Below are 20,845 nucleotides of genomic sequence, written 5' to 3'. Positions count from 1 at the left end.
AGGGGGAGAGGGAGGAACACAGGAGGAGGAAGATGCAGTATTTGTTTTCCTTGCCCCAGCAGAGCTGTGCAGGAGGGAGGTGGAGGCTCAGCCCAACCTGCTGGGGAGGGCAAGGGCCATGATGCATTCCTCGTGTCCGATCATCACATCACCCTTTCCTGCCCTCTCTCCTCAGCTTTAGAGACGGAGATTCAGGAAAGCAACAAGGCTTTGATGTCCAAGTCGGCCACGCTGTCGGGCCTGGAGGAGCGGGTGGGAAGGATCCGCGACGCCATCAACAAGCAAGTCGCCTACTACGAGAGCTGCTCCTGAGCGAGCTGCCCGCGCTCCAACGGCACTGTCTTCCTCCTCTGCAGGCACTGACTTCTGTATTTATTCCCGTTTTCTGGCTGGAGTTCTCATGTGCCTAATGTCTCTATTTTTAGCAAATTGAGTTTCTGTACCTCTGGAAAAGAGCTGCACTGAGCCAAAGGAGCAGCCCCCTGGAGAGGGCTAACCTCGCTTGGACTGGCTGAAGCTGCCCGGTGTTGGAGGAAAAAGGGGGAGAGACATCAGTCTTCCATTGCAAATGAAGACATCCACAAAGCTGCTATTTCCAGAGGGGTTTATAAACCGAGACATTATTTCTTGTTCTTGTTTTAGCCAATTCAAGCTTTTAGCGGAACTTCACGGTTCAAATTAAAACCCTCATGTGGGGCCTTTTAAAACTTTTTATCTATGCTGCAGTTATCCTTAAAACTTGCCGTGGCTTCAGTACTTCCCTCCTAGATCTTTGAGAACTGGATCACAGAAATGGAATTTTATCTCTATCATATCTATATAATATAGCTATATTTATGCAAGTAAGAGAAACGTGATCTCATACTCAAAGGTGAAGTCAAATGTGTTGTTTGACTTTCTGCCATGATCTGCTTATTTACCATGTCACACTTCGCCAGAAAAATACCAGGGGGAGCAGGTCTGCAGATGCACAGGGAATGCTTTAGAAGGGACTTAATAGACCGTTTCCACATTAAATTTCTATGAATAACCAACAGGCTCTTTACAAAACAAAACTCAGCTTTATTAAGCAAGTATTTATTGTGCAATTACAGACTTGAAAGCAGAGAATTTAGTCCTTGCTGTGATTATTATCAGACATACGGAGGTTGCTAGCAGGTTGTCTCTCCTTTCATAGCTGAAGTGAGAACTGTGCAGCCCGGGCAGCTGGTTGATGCTGAACTTCAGAGTGCCGAAGCCTGGGGCTAATCAAAATCCAAGGAGTGGATGGGATGCAGATTGTAAAAATAACTGAGCTGCCACTGAGTAAAACTCTGCATGGCTTTGGTTTATAGGCTTGATGTTGTGCAGTGTACTTATTATGCATTGGACAGCTAAACAGTATACAGAAAACAAAAGCTTACAGCACCGAGCGATGTTGTATGGATAATATACACTGAATATGCTAGCAGTAGCCTCAGACTTTCCCTTGCTAAAGTGCCTTCTCCCAGCTTTAATGATCCAGAGACACCCCGAGGTCACTGCATTGATGGATTCCTGGGACTAACGTGCTGCTGTCACCAGTCGGTCGCTGCTCAGAGACGCTGCTGCCCACCTGCTGCTGGCGGGACACAGCCTTCTTTCTTGCTTGCGCTGTTGATGTCTGGCTTTGAAGTGCAGAAAAGAGTAAAACAGCCCTTCTGTTTCTGCAAGAGAGAGAATTTCAATTGAGGATTGAACTTTGTTTCACTAGACTGCCGCTTTCAAAACCTGCTCTGTTAATAACCGGGAGCTTGGGGGTTAGGAACAGCTTAGATCCCTTTGTGTGCCTTATTTATAAAGGGTTATTGGAATGGACCTTTTTGGAGCCTATAGTAGATCTTACTTGCATTTGTCTCTTCTATTAATCCTTTGTATATTACAGTTCTGTTCATATAATCTCATCAGTAGAGAGTGTCATGAAAGATGATAGGATGTAGCTCGCTTTATGTAGCTTTTGTGCACTGTGCTCGCGTATGCTCACCTTTGAGGAGCATTCTTTATTGCAGGATCTCATAGCAGTACTTCTTACTGCTCATACACAGTGTGGTGCAAATGCTAACAATTTAGCTGGTCCCGAATTAATCTGAGCTGTGGTCAAACAGGGTGAAATTTTCACGATTGTACCCTGCTCACCTACAAAACGAACATCTCCATGTTCTGCTCTGGTAATGAAGCCACTAAAACTGACCTGCCTGGACCGAACCTGGGAAGGGGAATGGCCCTTCGGGCTGCAGAGATGCCCTGTCTACGCTTTGCCATGGACCAGCAGCCTGTTGTCAGCCCCTTGCTCATGGGCAGAGCTGAGACCCAGCTGAAAAGCCCTAATCCCAGCTGATGAAGCTGTTTGGTTCCAGTGTGGTTCCCAGTGAGCAGCTTTGAATAACTGTAGAGTTTGATAGGCCGGGTCCATGCTTGGCTTCCCTTCACACGCTCCTCGGGCAACCCTGGCGTAGTTGTAAAGGTTGGATTCAGAGTCACTGCACTGTCCTTAATGGAAGCTGAAAGGTTAAGGCTTCTTCTATTGCAAAAAACCCTGCAAGTCAATTTATTTCATGTACAATCGCTTTGCTATTTGTGCCTTTCCCTTTTTCATGCCATAATGGGATTAATTAAAAGCAGCTAGTGATTGGATTGCAGAGCACTTACCGCTGGCAATGCGGGGAGCCCCGTGGCTGCCTCCTCATCACATGACCAAACAAACTCCAGTTTGCCCAGTGCTGCAGTGAGAAGAGTGTTTACTTGTTTTCATTGGAACAAGACCTTCTGATTTGAAATGACTGCTTGGAAATGGAAGAATCGGAAGAGAAACAAGAAAAAAGAGAAATAGCAATATTTACGATCATTCTGCGGGTGAATTGAAAATGGGGTTTTAATATAAAGAACATCAGCTGCTGAAAGCAAAGCAGAGCTGGGTGCGAGTCAACGCTGCAGCAAAGGCAGGGTCTGGTCACTCGGCACCAGCTGAGCAATTGGCATCAGCAGCTTTAACCACAGGTAATTTCAGTTTTTGGAGAGCAAATGTGCTGGAGTCCATGGAGTGTGGGAGCTGAGCACTGCTGCCTCAGCCTGCTGCAGGCTTTGCCACGCGGCCTCAGCAACGTGCCTCACCTGATGCTCCCACACGCATGGAGGAGACTTGGCTGGGCACGGCTGCCCAGCCGCTCAGAACGTTTGCTTCTGGCCGTGTTCCTCCCTCCTTTCTGTCTCCACCTGGGGCTGGCAACTCATGTGCCAGGTCACTCCTTCCAGGGATGGTTACTCCCATATAATTTGTTGTAAATTATGGCTAATGACTTGGATACCTACTGGGATTTTGCAGATTTTTTAAGCAGCACCGTCTCGGAGCAGAAGGACGCCTTTGTTTTCTCGTGCCCCATGCAGGCTGGGCTGCAGCCGCAGGACGTTCTGCTCGGCGGGCTGTGGTTCTCCGGCAGGACCAGGCTGCTGCCCGTGGGCAGCGCTGCGTTCTCCGAGTGGCTTTGCAGCTCTCCCTCTCTCATTCCTGTGCCTTGTTCCAGCTGAGAGGGAGGGTTTGGGCAGCCCCGCGTGGGGACCAGAGCTTGGGACGTGTCCTGGTCGTCGTTTGGCGTTGCTGGCCGGCTGGCCACCATGGGTGTGTTGGGTCTGGATGCCTCCAAGACTTGTATAACGGGGAGGGTGCTTTCGGCTGCTGCGTGACCGTTCATGTGGAGCTTCTTCATATGATGCACAACGGCTGCAGCGTTGAAGGCTTGCTGGGGAAGGAGAGAAAAACCCCATGGTGAGCACGGAGCGATGCCAGGCTGGGCGGGTGCTGGGGGACGAAGGGACTGTCCCCCCTTAGGGCGGGCAGTGCCGTGCTGGGCAGCACCCGCTGTCTGTCTGCACAGCGTGTGGAAAGTGGGATGTGCTCCTTCCTGGCATAAACACCGCGGTTTCCAGTGAGTGCAAACTGCAGATGCTTTGGAAGATGACAACCGCTTCTACAGGAGGAAATCAGGGAACAGCTGTAAATTACCCCGCAGTGAGAAATGGAGACTAGAACTGAATTTTGAATGTATTTAAAATGCTGTCGTACACGTGGTTCCTATGGCATTCCTCTCGCCGCCTAAATTCTTACTAAAACACTTGGTATAAATGAAGTACCAATTTGTCTTCAAGACTGAAAAGAGGAAAAGCTGGATTAAGCTTGCAAAAAGATCTGCTGACGGAGCACCAATTTCCCTCCCTTGGTGTAAAGGCAATAATCATTTCCCCCTCCCCTTTTCTTTCTTGGCGAGCCCACTCTAGCGCTCTGTTTGTGGTAAATCTACCAGTCTGCATTGCAGCAGGGAATATTGGTCCAATCATACTATAAACAGTAAGGGCGTGCAGTTTTCAGGCAGCCTTTGGAGGATCCCGGCTTTCGGCTGCTTCCCCACCCAGCTGAAGCCTCGCGCGTTGCTGGATGGCAGCAACTGGCGTTTGTCAGTGAAATGGCTCGAGGCTCCCACCAGCAAACCACTTACCCTCCATTTGCTCTTTGCAAAGTTTTTCTGGATCTGAGCGCTGACAGATGGGTATATGTCACGGTGAAGGGCTGTATTTCCATTAATCCTGCAGATGGGGAGAGAAGAAAATGGGCTCGTAGGCAGATGGCATTTGTAAGGCATTCCACATTTTGGAGGCAACTAACTGCTTTGTACGTTCAATCAGCAATAATTAAACCCAAAGGAAAAACAGCAACAAAATGTAACACAAACACACACTTCAAAGCCTGGGGAAGCTCAGGATGGGATTTCATCTTTGCCTCTGTTTATGGAGGCAAATATGCACAAATTGCATCTTTAATTATTCATCATTTTCTTTCTTCGCACATAAAAAAGAAACACCCAGGGCCATGCAGAGGCAGACGGTGACATTAGTAACAGGGGTTGGGGAAACACCCCTGCTTTCGGCTACCACTGGGCGTGTGGAGCGAGCCCAGGGGCTGGTGAAGCCCTGTCGCCACCGGCTACTGCCGGGGCCCTGGTCCTCTCACCATGGGTGCCGCAGGGCTTCTTCACAGGTAAACCTCGCGTTCGGGTTTTTCTCCAGTAAGTGTCTGATGAAATCCTTGGCTGTTTGCGGGGGGAGGAGAAGCAGAGAGAAAAGGTTATTTTCTCCTTGTTCCAAGATACAATCCTAACAGGACACGGCAAACGCTGGTGGGTAAACACGGCAAAGGTCAGCCCCGAGGAGGAGGTGTTTGTACCGCTCCATCGCTCCCTTAAAGGGAGACGTTTGTTGTGAAGGGCCCCAGGTGAAAAAATGTTAACTGGGGATGTGCCAACCTTAACACTTAGATTATGTGAATGAGTTGAATAATTCAGCTAAAAAATAACTCTAAAATAACCATCAGAAAGTGCAAACTGAGCAGATTTAGAAGTTGCCCTAAAGAGCACTTGTATCCCTCCATTTATCTTTTTTTTTTTTTTTCAGGGAGGATTGCAGCATTTGTCATTAAGTCCTACCAAACCTCCTGCTAGTTTTGTTTGTGTATATAGAAGATCGATGTTTAAAATACGCTGCCAAGATGCTGCCTTCAGTACGCTCTGGGCAGGCGAGCTCCACGAGCGGGTGAGTTTGGTGGAAGGGCACAAAGGTGGCTGATGCGGCGGGCTGTGTTGCTGTAAGGAAATGTGATGTGATGGGGAAAAAAGCAAAGGGGAAAAGAAAAAAGAAAAAAACCCCAACTCCCCCAAAAACCAAAAATGGGGTGAAAAAACCCTGAAGTTCTTCGGCTTCCAAGGGAAACCGAAGCCCACTCTGAGGTCACTAATTGTTTGTGGAAATCAGAGTTAGGGTAACAGGCTTCAGCCGCGATGCTGCGTTATGGGCAGGATGTGAAGTGCCAGGATGGGGGGTGCCTGGGGGCTCGGCTGGTGCAGGATCGTGCCCGCGGGTCGCAGGGATCAGGATTGCAGCTGGTGGGAGGGAGCGCTGTGGTTCCCAGCGCCAGGGCTTTACCTGACTCAGAGATATCGTCCCAAAACGGAGACTCAAACTCATAGTAGCCTTCCTTAATCTTTTCAAACAGTTTGGATTCGGTCTCTTCGTAGAAAGGAGGGTACCCGCACAGCCTGGAACAGAGCAGAAAGCAGCGGTTCCTTCAGCGCTGCCGGCCACGTTGGCACCGGCTCCTCCGCAGCCCGGCCAGGCTGGGCGCGCGTGGGCAGCACGAGTGAGAGAGTAACGGGCTGCTCTGTCCACCCTTCTGTCCCTCACATCTAAGAGTGTTGGTAAAGCTGCAGAAAAGAGTTAAAAACTTAACTGCAGCAGCGAAAGGACAAAGCCACAGCTGGTACGTAGCTGCATCGTGTGGGAGGAAATGAAACAAAAAGTACCGAGGAAGATTGAATGGTATTTGTAGGCAACTGGAAAAAAACAAAGCATAGAATGAGGCACACAATAGAGAAAATGTGATTCCTTTTATCTCCGCTCCACTACTTGATTCCCCATATCCCTTTCATTGCTACGGTCGAGTGAGTCCGTGCAAAGGAAGAACACACCACTGCTGTATTCCCGCAGCAAAGTGGGAGGTCTGGTATCGCCTCCGCTGGCACGGCCGCTCTGCGGAGGTGTGTGAGGCGATGGAGGAGTTGGGAAACTCGTGGCAAAAGAAGTGGGATGCTCTTTGCTCTTACTCACAGGATGTAGGTGATGACTCCAATGGACCAGCAGTCGACGGCTTTGCTGTATGGTTTCTGGGCGAGGACCTCGGGGGCTGCAGAACAGCAAAACCAAATGAAAATTCTAAGCAATAGTAAATTATCCAGTACTGGGAAGAGCAGTAGTTTCTTGTACACTTGGTCTCTGAGGTGCCAGTGCAGAGAATCAGCCCAAACCAGCCCCATTTACCGCTTGGATTGGTCTGTGCTTTTAGCGTCTGCTTTATGCCGTTGAATAGAAAGAACCGCTGACAATTTCTGCCTGCATCCTGAGGTTTTAACCAGGAACTGTGGATCAAGCTAATGCAGTCTAGTGGGCGTTAAACAAAATCCCATTGTGTTAAAATCATTTGTGTAATTTTTCAACAAATACATGACTAACACTGAATTATATTGCTCTTAAAATTATCCTGTTCTTTGTACTTTTAAACATTATGGGATTTTGCAGCCTCTACACTCATTTCTAATCCGGTCTTCATGTGGTCCACGCAGTGCATCTGTGAGTAGCATGTTGTTAATACGTAATTATGTATTTTTTTTTCTTTCTGCTAGGCAAAGTACTGTACATGCACAACCTTTTTCCCAGACAGTACACCCGCACAAGCCCATTCCTGATCCTCGGCTTACCAACGTATCCTGGAGTCCCACAGGCGGTGGACATGATGCCGTTCTGTTCCATTTTAGACAAGCCAAAGTCCGTGATCATGATTTTGGAGTTCTCTTCGGGAGTAAGGTAAAGAAGGTTTTCAGGCTGTGAACACAGAGTGGTCGGAGGTTGAAATTTGAGGTGGAAAAATGGAAAGGAACAACGGAAAGTCACGGGGCAGAGCAGGTAAAGCCTGTGGTGGTGCCAGCGCCCCGCGGCACTGCTGGTGCTGAGGGCTCACCTTCAAGTCGCGGTGAACTATCCCGTTTTCGTGGAGGTACTTCACTGCTGTCAGGACCTGGTGGATCACCACGCTCGCATCTTTCTCGGTGTAAACTCCTCGTTCCAAGATTCGGTCAAATAGCTCTCCCCCAGATACCCTGTGGAAACGGTAGTTTAGAAAGAAGACGACTGAAAAGAAAATTAAACAAAGCTTCTTATGCTTTCCCGTACAAGGCAAGATAACTTTCTGGTCCTTTTACAACTCCACCTACAGCAGAACCCTTCCTTGGGCAGCAGTTTTTGTGAGGCTGAGAGGCCGATGGACACTCTTGAGTGCAATTTCAGGGTACCAGGAAGCATTACTGGTAAACCTAGGGAATTTGGGTAAGGTTACGAGGCAGCTCCCGGCAGGTCTGAGCCACAGGCGTCCAGCGCCACGGGCAGGATGGCCTCCAGGCTCTGCTGCACCAGTGGATCTATGTTTTTCTGTGATTGCTTCCTTTAGCTAAGTCTGCAAGTTAGCAGTAGCAGCCGGGCACAGCTGACATGTTGCCCATTTTCATTTCTAGAAACCCTGCATGGCACAGCTTTAATTAGAAATACTTCTGTCTCTGCCCTGCTAAACTGTGATGAATTAATTTGCATAAATAGATCCTAATCTTGGTTTAAAAACTTCCTGCTAAAAGGAGAATGGGCCAAGACAGCATAAGAAGTGTCCCCGTTAGTTCAAGCCATGCGGCTCTCGCCTCGTTAGCGAGAGGTGTTGAAGGGCCCCTGTGTGTGCCGCCGGTAATGTGCGGGTGCTGTGCTCCCGTGTGCGGGTGCTGAGATGCAGTGCATCGCCCTGGTCCTGCCGCTCCTCGTCCTCTGTGGCCCCCAAGGAAGCGGCTCTGCTGATACTTACAGCTGCATGACCAGGTAGAAGTGGGTTGTGCTCTCGTAAATATCTTCTAAAGTCACGATGTTTTCGTGCTTTATTCTGCAAAGATAAATGCGGGTCAGAAACAAACTTGGCAAGGACAAAGTGGCTTTTCAAGTGGAAAACCCACCAGTCGTCTTGCTTTAATCACCAGTGAGAGCTCCCTGGGCTGTTCCATGGCTGATCTCCCTCGCCCTGCGTGGCAGAGGACCGTTGATGCTGCGGCAAACTCCCTTCGGAGCACCAGGCATCAGCAGCGGAGGACCAGACCAGAAGAAACTTTACTAATTTACTAATCACAGTAATATTTATATATTCTTTAAAAAGAAATACTTATTTCCTTATATTATTCTTACTGTAGAGCCACACGCCTTGGGAAAGGACTTTTGTTCTACACTACATTACAGTGTACATGCACTCACTTTTTCAGCACTGCTATTTCATTCTCCAGGCTGCTCTCCCTGATGAGAGGAGACTTCTTGATGCATTTCAGAGCAAAAAGCTTGCCAGTGCTTCTTTGCTTCACCAGGAAAACTTCTGAAAAGGCACCTCTGTGCGGAGAGGAGAAAAAGTTGTGTTTCAGCAGATGCTGCTGCTGTGAACTGGAAGGATAATTACAGAGAGAAAGGCAAAAGCAAGAAAACGCAGTATGATAGTAATTTAAGTGGATGCTGATTGTAAAGCTAGAACTACATCTCCAGCAGCCCCAAACTTAGGACATTCAATGCAAGATTATGCAATATGTAGAAAACCCCTCACAACTTTCTCAGTTTTCTCTGTTTGTAGAGAAAAGGTTATTTTTGCATAGTTCATTATGAAGCTGTGTTGAGGTAGTGGACAAAAAAGATGCCCGCAATGAAATTAAATCGCATTCTTCAGGACCATCTGTAAAGATGATCAAGTGTTTTACTCCCACCTGTGCCAGGCGATGGGTGATTCCGTGATTCTGTGGGTGCAGGAGGAGGCACGGTCTGCGGTCTCGCAGCTCGCTGCCTTTCAAGGAACCTTTGCCCTTGAATCCGTTGGGAGTGGGGGATTTCCCCGGGCTAACGCCAGCCCAGCCGAGGGGCTGTATCGATAACACCTCGTGAACGGGGCAGGCTGCAGCTCGGGGGCTCCCTGGGGTCAACAACCCCCAGGGAAAGATCAGCAGCCTCCACTCTAATGGGGCCAAATTCCTGCTTAATACAAATTGTGTTTCCTCAAGGGCCCCATCATCTTAAAGTCTTCACTTTCCCTGGTCAGCATTGCCCTGACGACTGAGACAGCCCAACTGCAGCGAGGAGAGCCCAGTTATGTTGCAGTTTGGGTATATCAACCAACGTTCTGTATATCTAAAGTGCAAAATAACTGGATAACCTCAGTTAATATTTTCATTCAGCATCTCATGGCTTTTCCTTTCTGCAGAGCGTGCCAATGCCTGCGTACCCTGTGCCAATGAGTGTCTTGTACATCCCCGACAAGGTGAACCCCAGTGCAGCCATGAGCAGGTATTTATAACATGCCTAAAGCTCACAATCCTGTTAAAGGTTTGTCTTGGGCAGCTGAACACGTGTCTCGGGGTAGTGACAGTGCACACTTTGCCAGGCCAGTCCTCAATAATCCTCATCAAACCAGCAACAGATGAACTGATGGCAGTTAAATGGAACCTGCCACTGACTCCGCAAAGCCCTGCAGGGAGGAAGGTGAGCACCGTGGAAGCACCTTCTTGGTTGGGATGCTGTTGTAGCAAACCCAATAAACAAGGGCAGAAAACCTCCTATAATCCATTAAACAAAGAATCCAGCGTACTGTGCAGATAGACTGGCTGAGCACGGAGCCGTACCCATCTGGCATGCGGCGCTTGCTCGTGTGTCTTCGTTAGCGAGCAGCAGCTGGTGATGACACAGGGGCAGCGGGAGCCGAAGGCAGCTCCTTGCTCAGCTCAGCCTTCCTCCTCCTCCTCTATGGGACCCTGGGTGCTGCCGAAACAACATGCAAGGCTGTGAGGAACTGGGCTCTGCCAGGACCAGTTCCTAGCAAGGATGAGGGATTCCTTTTAAAAAAAACCCCAAAGAAAAAACCCCATAGATTTTTGGGAAGGCATCCCAACAGATGAATTTGAATCTTTGTTTCACTCTATAAATTGCCTGCAATGGTCTTTTCTGGCCCAAAAAGCAGTTGGTGTTGGGACCTTTTCCTTGTTTCACACATTGTTCTCCTTCCATCCATTTGAGCTCTGAAGGCTGTTTCATGGAAATGTCTTTCAAGTTCCTGAGAGCTCTCAGGGAATAGGCAGGGACGTCCTCACCACATCCCTAATCCAACAGTTGTGGATGCTGGGGGAAGGCGATAGTAAGTTTCCAGGTCGTTTTAGGTCCCAGATCTTCATTTATATTCTTCGGGTAGCTGAAGTGGTGCATGTGGAAAAAATCCCAATTTCTAATGCTAAATTTTCCTATTAATGTAATAGTAGGAAATGAACAACCTACAAATCAGATGCTGGGGCATCTGTTCTATATATCTGTCCCAAACAATTTATAATAATTATGCCCCTTATTAAAAAATGATGAATCAACAAGTTGGCTAGGAGAGAACAAAGCTTTCTAACCTCATCCCTTTGGAGAAAGCTGCTGGATAATTTAAATAAATCCTGAGGCTGACCAGGAACATGATAATTTAAAATGTTGCCCAGCTCTGGAGTAGCTGTTTTTTTGGGAGCTCTGCTATGGGTTCTAAAGTCACAGAAAATTTGATTGTGACGGAACTCACTGGTGGAGGTAATTCAATTCCTCCTCCACCACCTTGGAAATGTTTTCTTGTCTCATTCGCATGAATAGGCAAATTAAGCTGTTAACTCCCAGGGAAGTATTGTACAGCTTGAACATCCTTGCTCTTGTTTTATCCCTCAACTGAAGCAGGGTTTATGAGCTAAATATGTGACTTATTATTAGAATACCTCTCCCAGAGCCATCCCTTGACCTTGCTTGACCTTGTAGCAGCAGCAGACCACTGCGCTCAGCAGGAAAAGAGCAAAAACTGAACCGAGCTGCCGCGCAGGCTTCGAGGGAAGGAGGAAAGGGCAGAGCTGCCCCGGAGCCGGCTGCGGGGCTGGTGGGAAGGAGCTGCTTCGGTGCCGCTTGGCAGCGGGAGCCATGAATCACAGCTCCAGCAGTGATGGAGCGCCCACCCCTCACCTCAGGATGGCTGCCTGACTCGGGAGGAGATGTTCTCTTGTGACGTTGGCCAGTGCCAGGGAGTCGCTGCCCTGGGCTGGGGAGCCGGTATCTAGAGGTGGCTCTGTCTGGAGAGCAGCTCTGGTACTTACGATCCCAGGGCCTCCATGAAAATGAATGTTTTTCGGATGTTGGTCGTCTGTTTCTTCCAGGAGCTGCTGTCGTCCTCTTCCTTGCGACCCATCTCCTCCAGAGTGGAAGCAGGGAATGCTGTGAGGAAGGGGAGGAGGAGAGAGGTGACTGATGTGACACGCGCTCGCATGAAGAATGCGACTACCCTGAGCTAGCTGGACTCAGGACGCCGTGAATGGGGTTTGCTTGATCAGAGGAGCCAGACTTTTCAGATATGTGAAACTGGCTGCTGCTTTTGCTGCTCACAGCCGTTAGTGCTGACCATGTCCCTGCCACTACGTCCCGCTCCAGCCGTCAGTGCAGCCGAATACCAGATCAGCTGGGTAGGAGCTGGTGACCATATGGTAATACTCTCTCGTCAGTATACTCATTTAGCGCATGTTGGCAATTACAAATGTTTACATTGTGCTTCATATTTATATGCTGAATGGTTGCTAATTTTAACTAAAGCATCCATGAGTTAATAGATTAGAAGTTAGGTACAACCAGTGATGGAGATGGATTATAGTTGAGCTGCTTTATTGCTCAAATAATAAATAAAGAGCTCATGACTGCAGGGAGGGGAATCGATATAAACCATTTTGTTGATCTGTCTTGTACAGTTTGCGCTGCTGTCGTCTTTAATTTTTAACTGACAGATTGCTTTTGCTCTGAGTCATAACCTTCCCATTGCCTTTTTCTCTCAGGGCTGTGATGCCCCCGCGCTGGCTGCTGGGATGGCGAAGGGGTGCCCTGCCCTGATGGGGTGTCAGTGCTGCAGCCAAGGAGCAAGCGGTGCCCCCCTGCAGCCCCCCCACGGCGTGCGGAGGCGAGAGCAGGTCTCCAAAAAGGCCGGTTTCTGGAGTCACCCCCTCTCTGCAGGGCAACGGCTGAGCGCGTGTTCTCGGCGTTGGAGGATGGAACTGCAGGAGATCTGGTTTGTTGGGACTCCCGGCTGATCCCTGTGTCTGAAACACACGTCGCCGCTCACGGGCGGCTTGACCTTGGCCAGGTCCCAGTCCCCAATCTCCCCTCGCTGCTAAGCTCTTTAGAGCACAGGCTGCGCGGCTCCGTGCTCCTGCAGAGGGTGACACTGTCAGCCTGGGGGAGCTCGCCGCAGCGGAGGGGGAATTAGAGCTTGCACAAGGTGTGAAATGTTATACAAGCATCTAAGCGCTCTTAATAAGATCAGATCTAACATTACAGAACTGGAAGTACGCTGGAAGGTGAAAAAGAAGCCCTGACACTAGAAAAAAAATAATCAAAAAATGTGACTTGTCCACACTATCAGGATACAAAAGAAATGGACTGAAAATATCCCCCAGCAGCAGGGGCTTGGGTGCCGCCCTCGGCACGTGGAGCATCCCCTCGGCACGTGGAGCATCGCGCTTCCCGAGAGCAGGAACGGCTGCCCCACGGGCTGTGAGACACAGCTGAGCCTTCGAAAGACAACGCACAGTCTTTTGCGTAGAAGTAAGCGTTTGGAAAAGACAGAAGTATTAAAGCAGAGAAAAAGCTGAAAGATGTTGTTTCATGACAGACAGCTCAGATATTGAATTCCTCCTGAACCTAGTTTATCTCCTTAATTAGCACAGTTTCAGGGTTTTGAGCTCCTTGACACAATTTTTTTAAAGGTTAATTTAACATTATTGAAAACAAAATTGACTCAGTTGTAAACAATTGAAGACTTCAGTCTTTAAAGCCACCAAAGGCCAGCGTGCACTTGGCCTTTGTTTACCTTCTGGATTCTGATGCGTGTGTAACTCCTAGAAATACAACTCCTTATAAAACCCAGACACATCCTGCTGTTTAAAATCAGTGAAGATGAAAAGTTCTTCACAAAAACGCTGATCAGTTAGTAGAAACCTTTCTGCCAATATTTTGAGCCCCCAAATGAAGTTTGCGTTCGCGGTAACCTGCCCATCCCCCCCCAGTCTCTACAGAACTGGAACGTCACAAAAAGAGGATTCCCAGCAGAGACGTCCAGGTGCTGGCGGAAGGTGAGTTTTATCCACTTTAACCAAATCTCCAATGCATGGTGCCAGCGTGGTGGTGAATGACGGGTAAAATTCAGATGACCTCTCCGTTTCTTTTCCAGCCTACTGTCAAACAAAGAATATGAAGGGGGAAAAAAAAAAAAAAGTAGGTCAGCCTGGCCCCAGGGACAAAGAGTATTTTAGTCCCCGTTCCTGCGCAGCCCCTGTGCTGAAGCGCGGCCCAGTTGGCACAAGCTCTTTGGGGGCAGCCCAGAAATCCCTCCTGGGGAGGCTGGACCACACTACCGGCACCGGGGCAGAGGTGGCCGTCCCTGCCGCGGGGAGGTGACAGCGGAGCCGTGTACACTCGCTTCTGTGAATTTGGCCCATTCGAGCACAAGTGTCAAATTTGCCCAACATTTGCTCATTTCCCTTAGTATTCTCACGTTTTATTCCTTACAAATTCAACAAGTCTGTTTTTAAAATGGATTTTGCTTCCAAAGGAAGGTAGTATCGTGTTTTCTTTAGTCTCCTGTGAATCATCTGTTCATCTTATAGTTCCTCCTTCTGTCACTCTCTGCGTACGGCATTTGCTTTCGCTGCTATCTGGGGGAAGGGCTGGATGAATAGCTCTGACTCCCTACACGTGTATTTGATTTCCTGCTTTCTCAGTTTTTCTGTGCCATCATGAGCAAGTCATTTCCTGCCTCCCCTCGCCTTTCTGCGAGGAAGGGGATAAGTGCTGCTATTTTGAGAGCAAAATAACGAAATGTTTGAATTGCCTGAAATGTAAAGCTGCATATGTGCTCGGGTGATGAATACTTGCCCACCTTCCTCGCATTGGATCACATTATTCTCGGTTCGTCTTTCTCTTTTGGTCCAGGGGGAAGCGTTTGCAAAGGGGCTTGGTGCAGGACAGGTTTATGGGATTATGGGACCTGTGACTTTCCTGGGGCAGGCTCTGGGAATTGTCTTTGCTTTGTCTCTCAATCTGGTTAAGCCACTTGTTGCACCTCGCAGCAGTTTGCGAGAGTGCAATGTTTGATAGATTTGTTGTCTGGTTTTTGCTATTTATTCAGGCTCTGGTCCAACAACGTCCTGACCTTTCTCGGTGCTGGTGCACAGCGTATGGGTAAACAGGGTTTAACGTATCTCCTCCCCTAGTTGAAGAAGCTTTACTTTCCCCAGGAATAGAAAGCATCATCACAGAAGTTGGGCAAACAGGTCTGCGCTTGGACTGGCAGGTTTTCCTGCCGTACGATGTGTCCATCTGCTCGCTTCCATCACGCCGCTGCCATGCTTCGTTTGTCAGACCCATCCTGACACCCCATACAATGTGCATCATCCCCTGCCTCGGTGACACGTCTTCCAGCCACAGCAGTGGGATGCACGGATAGACTACACCCAACGCACACTTGAAAAATGCACTATTCTAAGCACCTAACCTCGAGAAGGGTCCGTGCTCGCCCTTTTGTCCATCCACCTTTTGACATTGCAAGAACAACCGTGTGTTAAGATGGCATACTAAAATGGAAATGCTCATTGATTAATGTAGGTAAAGACCTTCAGAAGTGAAAGTGAAGTACATAACTCTGCTTTAATTTGTTTAGCCTCCTTCTCCTCCATCATAACAAATTAAGCAACACGCAGGACTTCAGCCTGATGAGTATATGCTGAAAGTAGTGAGTAGCTTCAATATTAATGTCTAACCTTTGGGCTCTTCTACAGACTCAGTCAATAAACGTGACTGCTGCTGTAGTCGGTCTGATCCAGCAAATGACACATTGCTTAGAATGTAATGAGTATTGTTATGACCTTGCTTAAATATTTCCCGAAGAAATTTGTTCCGCTTTTATATCTCGCAGTAACAAATCCATCTGCAGACAGACACTCTGCTTCTGAATGGATATACTGCATTAGCAAAATTATTGTAAGACATGATTAATAGTCTTGTGACAAAGTTACATGTGGAGGGGGAAGATGCATGCTGCTTTCATGATTTTGCCTTTAGATTTAGAAGTTTACAGAAAAAAGAATACAAGAATACAAAGTTGAAGGGTTTTGCTTTAAAAAATACACCAAAACAAGCAATGTGCACGTGAATGAATTAACTGCCAGGCCAGCCTCTGTGTTCAGGGACAAAAGAACAAGAAATTGAAAACATGAGCTCGCCATTAAAAACAAATCCACATTAAATGTCTTGTATTCATCCCTTCGCTCCATCGATTCAAAAGCAGTGCGTTAACTTAGCAGTCCTTGATCAACACTTGCAAAATCACAATTTTCATTACAGATATTTGATTCTTTAAAATACTTTTCTAGTAAAATGTCAGAAGGCAGCTTTCTATGAAATTGCTAAATATAACATGAGTGCTGTAGGATACCAGACTGACAGCCTGCGCAGAGAGGTCCTCCTGTATTTTCCTGTTACTAGATAAAATTCAGTTTAAAGAAAAGAACAGGTTAGCCAGAATCCCACCTGCTTTGCTGCACAGAAGAGACAGGAAAAGCAAATGGCTATTGAGGGAATAATATTTTGCTTACCCAAGTCAGCACAAACAAAGCAACTCCCGCTGGCTGCTGCTCCGGCTCGGCTCCCGCCGTCTGCGGGGATTAGAGCCCGCGCGGGGCGGCGATGGCTGCGCCGTGACGGTAACCAGGCAGCGCCTGGCGGGGACTCCGCTGCCACGGGCAGGAGGTGGCCGTGGGTGTGCGTGTGCCTGACTCGGCGCTGGCGATGCCCGCACCGCACCTGGCAGCGCCGACGCGGGAACCCGCCGCTCGGCCGGCAGCAGTGGATGGAGCTGCCGGGGGAAAGGGTGCACGGAGCGCAGCGGCACCGCTCCCCGCCAGTGCCCGATTTAGTATCGACATATTCCTGCGTGGAATGCAAATGTAATTTGCCTGAATCAAGCAAGGTATTAAGAACGGCCCCGTTTTCTCCTGTGTGGCGCTGGGAGGTCTGTGGGGCTGCGGAGCGTGGAGCGGGACAGCACCGGGACGGGGTGTCCCAGGGGGATGCTCGGCCCCCCAGCCCTCTCCTCTCCAGCGTGGGGAAGGGGATGCTCTCCACCATTTTTTAGATGGCACAAAACTGTGGGGAAAAATCATTGCAGCAGAGATTAATCTCCGTCGCCAGAGTTTTGGACTATTTTAAACCATGCAATGGCTCTATTTTGACTTTCAAAACCTCTGTGTGTGTGCCTTCCCAAGAAGCGCAGCACATATGAATATAGGAAATATTAATAATTCTTGGAATCATTTCTGTAGTGTAGGATTTTTAGAGATGGCAATAACAACTTTACTGACTGCACTCTCAGTTGATTTACACTGCCATCTAGAATAATGCATGAAAAAAGTACCTATCATTGTGAAGTTCAGTTTTATATCAGGAATAAATCAACTCTGAGGCAATACTAGAAAATTACATTATTTTTCTTAATATTTTTTTCTTCAGTAGCTTAGTTCCAAGGTGAAGGCTCTTTGATATTCTTCATTTCTTTGCCCCCGGTGCCCAGCCCAGGGCTGCTCTGCCCACCGTGCCTCGGGACAGAGCTGGAGTGAGAAAGGTGCTGGGCACTTCTGCCTCTTGCTTTTCCATTCCCATCCAATTAATTCCACTTTTAAAACATAAAACCAATATAATGCCTTCAGTATTATTGTCTTCCTCATATTCAGTTCTCGCTCATTTCTTATTATTGTATAAGATTTTGGGTTTTCTTCTTAACTTCCTCTAGAGTTCTTTTACTTTCTCAAAAGCCGTCACCAGTCATATTCTAACTAGAAATTTAATAGCTGCTGTTAAAACTTGTGTTGTCAGATAACACAGACGCGAAGGACAGCCTGGAGCAGGGAGGGCGTTTTAAGAGAGATTCAGTTGAAGGAACCACTGTACCCGCAGCAGAGCCCAGTGCCACCCGCAGGCGCTGGCGGGGTGGCCGGGGGACGTGGAAAAGCACCAGGACCTTTATTGAAATAGGTTCTTCACGGTCATAATTCCCAACAGAGTGCCAGTCAGGAGAACAAACCGGGATCCGTGCACGAGCATCCCTCTCGCCTTGCTGACCGCGGGTCTGACCCCGGGTTTCGTTTGCCCTGCTCGAGGACCCAGTCGGGCCAGGCTGCGGTAGTTGTGGGGTGATTAAGGGGAAATGAAATTGAAAAGGACACAATCTGTGATAATGCAATTGCCTCAGGAGAATTTTAAGGCAGAGATAATGGGAATGCAAGGGGAGCATCTACTGCGCTCCAGTCCTTGGGGTGCGCGTGGTGGTGGTAGTGGTGTTGGAAAGGAGCTGGCTGTGACGGGCTGGAGTGGGGCTGCATGCCTTGTCTTGCTCTTGTGGCACTTGCTGTAAATGGATTATAAATCTTGCAGAAAGAGCATGGCTGCAGCAGGGCGATGCCAGGGACAGCCAGCCGTTAGAAGTAGGCAGAAACTTGCCTGAAAAAAAGGAAAGCGGAGTGGGGCTCTTCAGGGTGCGGGAGCTGCACCGTTCCTCACACCAAGTGTTCAGAGTTTGGCCTTCAGGAACACGCTGAGAAAAACACCACCAACCCCCTGGGAGCGGGAGGGAAAAGCTCCTTTGCGTCTTTGCCGTGGAAAGAATCAACCGAGATGGTGGCTCTCGACCTTGCTGATAGAAATCTAGGACAACAGGCAACTCGTTTCAGGGACTTTTGCTGAGCTCTCCGCGGGCTGGAGTTAAAATAGCAGTTATTAACCAAAGCCACTCGGAGCAAGCAACAATCTAGTTTTTAACGGCATGAATCAGAAGCGAGGAGGTGTGATGGAAACCAGCAGCACGATGCGGGAATTGCAGCAGCCCGTTTGTGGAGGTGGTTGAAAGGCGCCGTTAGCCCGGTCCCTGCAGGCCCTGCTGCGGGGTGCCCGTCACAACGCAGAAAGGAGATTTTCAAGAAAATCACGTTTGATCTTTGATCCTGGTCCTGGGTGCTTTTCATCAGACAGTGCCAGAGACCTTTGCCTTGGAAATGGATAAAATGGTGGGACTTAGCTTAGGGCTCCTCTGGTGAGAAGGGACCCGGAACACTTCTGTGTGTTTTTGCCAAGAGGCGAGCAGAGGAAATATCTCCTGAGCATTAGCAGGGAGAGGGCAAGCAGGGCAGCAGGGCCATTGCTCAGGAGGCGCCTGTGCAGGGGTTTTCAAGCAGAGAAGTTTTGAGACGTGACACCCTGAACGCAAATACGAGCTCAGAAAGCAAATACACAGAGCCAGCGTTGGTATCTCGGGCGTTCCCAGGAGGGTGACTCCTGGGCTGTCAGTCCTGGGGGTGGTGGCCCCCCCAGGGCTGTCCCCAGGAGCACAGGCTCGGGGCAGTGACAGCCTTGTCCCTGCCTTTGCTCCGCTGTAGCATCCCAGGAACTCCCAGGCTGGTGCCAGCAGAGAGCACTGCAGCACAGCCAATGACAACATGGACTCTGGAGCGAAAATAAATAAATAAGGACTTTTATAAGCAATACAGCTGGGATTTCAGAGCGGTTGGTCGGGGGAAGGTGTTATTCTAGATGAGCTCCTTGAAGTAACGTGCAATCCAATAACGTATTCCTCGCAAGCGGGATCTGTAAGCATTATTTGCTTTCCTTTGTTGCCTTAAAACACAGGCACTGACTGTAAAGCAAGGAGGTTCCTTCATTTGTAGTGGGATTGGGAAGGAGTTGATGTGGAACTAGATGATACTTCTTTGAATCCATACTGTGTCTGTTGGAAAGAGACAGACTTTATTTTATAAATCAGGTGGTTAAGTCGGTAACTGAGTTACCAAGAGAGAACTTGGCCATAGGTTTTGCATGTTCTTCTTAACCTGGTAATTATGGTCCTGGGAACTAAGCGGTAACCATTCATTTTAAAATGGTAAAGAATCATCTAATTAGCTCCTGATAGGCATGTGCTGTTAATTAAGCTGTCCATTTACATTTACTGTACAGCTTGATTATCTGTCCCTAAATAATTCTAGCTAGTACGTCTCTTGTGTTGCCGTTGTTTTCATAGAAAACCGTCTGGGACTTGTCCTGACCCACTATACAAACCAGCTTCCCAAAATCTACAACCACCCCATGACCTAAAGATGAACCATTGTGGGTTTGGGTTTGAGACCGAATTTCTTCCACTGCAGAATGGCTACTTTTGAATCACGTTGAGTCTGCATTGCGCAGCCGATGACAGTCCACGTGAGGTGGACTTGATCAGGCACCCAGATGCTTGGCCATCCTGCGTGTGGGCTTTCAGCCTCGCGTTTCCAGTCTGCCCAGTTCCTGCCATACAGTGCATTTCCCATGTTGATAGTTCATACTCGGAGTTGAATAATAGAAAGTAGCAGCCGATTAGGAATCTAAAAGGGCCTTTCATTAGCTTTTTGAAAAATTAAGTACTAATTATGTAGGTTTGAATAGATGTTTACTCCAGGGGTTAATTATGCATCCATAAAAAGCAAAATTAATTTTGTGCATCTGGGGAGGGAGAGGTTTGTGGTGACTGTGGCTCTTCATCCCTTCCAACCGCTGCCGTGACCGCTGGTCTCTTTGGAGAGCCGCAGAGGGAGCGACCGTCTCTTGCTGAAAGAGGGAGATAACTGATGCAAAGCTCAGACAAGGACAGCCTGGCTCTGCATTTTGCTTTATTTCCCATGCCCTTACGGCAGACATGCTGCGGATGCACCCAGGGCTGGCCCCAAGCTCTCGGGCTCCGCTGCCGTTGCCGTTCCTCGATGGCCATCGCCCCAGGGACTTCGGCCTGCGCAGCGCCGGGGAGCGGGACCGCGGTGCGAGCGGGCTTCAGCCTCGGCGCTGCGCCTGGCAGCATCCTCTAAACCTCATCGGTGATATCCCGGCTCTAAATGGGAAACTGGCCAAAAAAAGATAACAGGAGCAACGAAATTCAGAATTTCCAGAACAACTCTTTTTACACCATGTGATGGCTGTTAAAACCAAAACTATTAAGGCATTTCCAGTAAAAACACAGCTTTCTTTTTTCAGTTAAAGAAATCTTTCAGGATGCTGAAATCTGTCTGAAAGATTTTACCAAGAGCAGTTTTTCTTTGTTTGC

The 20,845-nt window shown here is 48.5% G+C and overlaps 2 protein-coding genes across 3 annotated transcripts in view; one reads left to right on the top strand and one right to left on the bottom strand.

Annotated features, from left to right (window-relative positions):
* The window catches only part of LAMB3 (laminin subunit beta 3), a 29,007-nt gene extending 27,152 nt beyond the window's left edge, over positions 1–1,855 (top strand). For both annotated transcript variants that reach the window (XM_054181555.1, XM_054181554.1), the window contains one exon: positions 176–1,855. In XM_054181555.1, coding sequence (XP_054037530.1) covers positions 176–312 — 137 coding nt within the window. In that variant the 3' untranslated portion in view covers positions 313–1,855. The remainder of the gene's footprint in view (positions 1–175) is intronic.
* On the bottom strand, positions 1,560–16,425 carry CAMK1G (calcium/calmodulin dependent protein kinase IG). Its single transcript, XM_054181556.1, has 13 exons — positions 16,323–16,425; positions 11,784–11,901; positions 8,899–9,027; positions 8,462–8,536; positions 7,577–7,715; positions 7,317–7,440; positions 6,670–6,745; positions 5,989–6,101; positions 5,021–5,099; positions 4,509–4,596; positions 3,328–3,755; positions 2,668–2,801; positions 1,560–1,685 (listed from the first exon to the last, which is right to left on the bottom strand). Exons 2-12 carry the CDS (start codon positions 11,873–11,875, stop codon positions 2,705–2,707), a joined length of 1,440 nt encoding a protein of 479 aa, XP_054037531.1. The 5' UTR covers positions 11,876–11,901; positions 16,323–16,425; the 3' UTR covers positions 1,560–1,685; positions 2,668–2,704.
* Between the last annotated feature and the right edge of the window lie 4,420 nt (positions 16,426–20,845).

The sequence above is a fragment of the Rissa tridactyla genome, chromosome 21 (genome assembly GCF_028500815.1).
Source record: "Rissa tridactyla isolate bRisTri1 chromosome 21, bRisTri1.patW.cur.20221130, whole genome shotgun sequence".
NCBI classification, from domain to species: Eukaryota; Metazoa; Chordata; class Aves; order Charadriiformes; family Laridae; genus Rissa; species Rissa tridactyla.
The sequence above is the reverse complement of the archived record's forward strand: the minus strand, read 5'-3'. Positions and strand labels throughout refer to the sequence as shown.

What these genes read in the sequence shown, in the direction of transcription:
- CAMK1G (XM_054181556.1), bottom strand. Translation starts at nt 11,875, where the DNA reads ATGGGTCGCAAGGAAGAGGACGACAGCAGCTCCTGGAAGAAACAGACG. An exon ending in TTCTACCTGGTCATGCAGCT is followed by an intron (nt 7,716 to 8,461) that starts GTAAGTATCAGC and finishes CCGTTTCCACAG; the next exon opens with GGTATCTGGGGGAGAGCTAT. An exon ending in AAAAAATCTGCAAAATCCCA is followed by an intron (nt 2,802 to 3,327) that starts GTAGGTATCCAA and finishes TCCATTTCCAAG; the next exon opens with CAGTCATTTCAAATCAGAAG.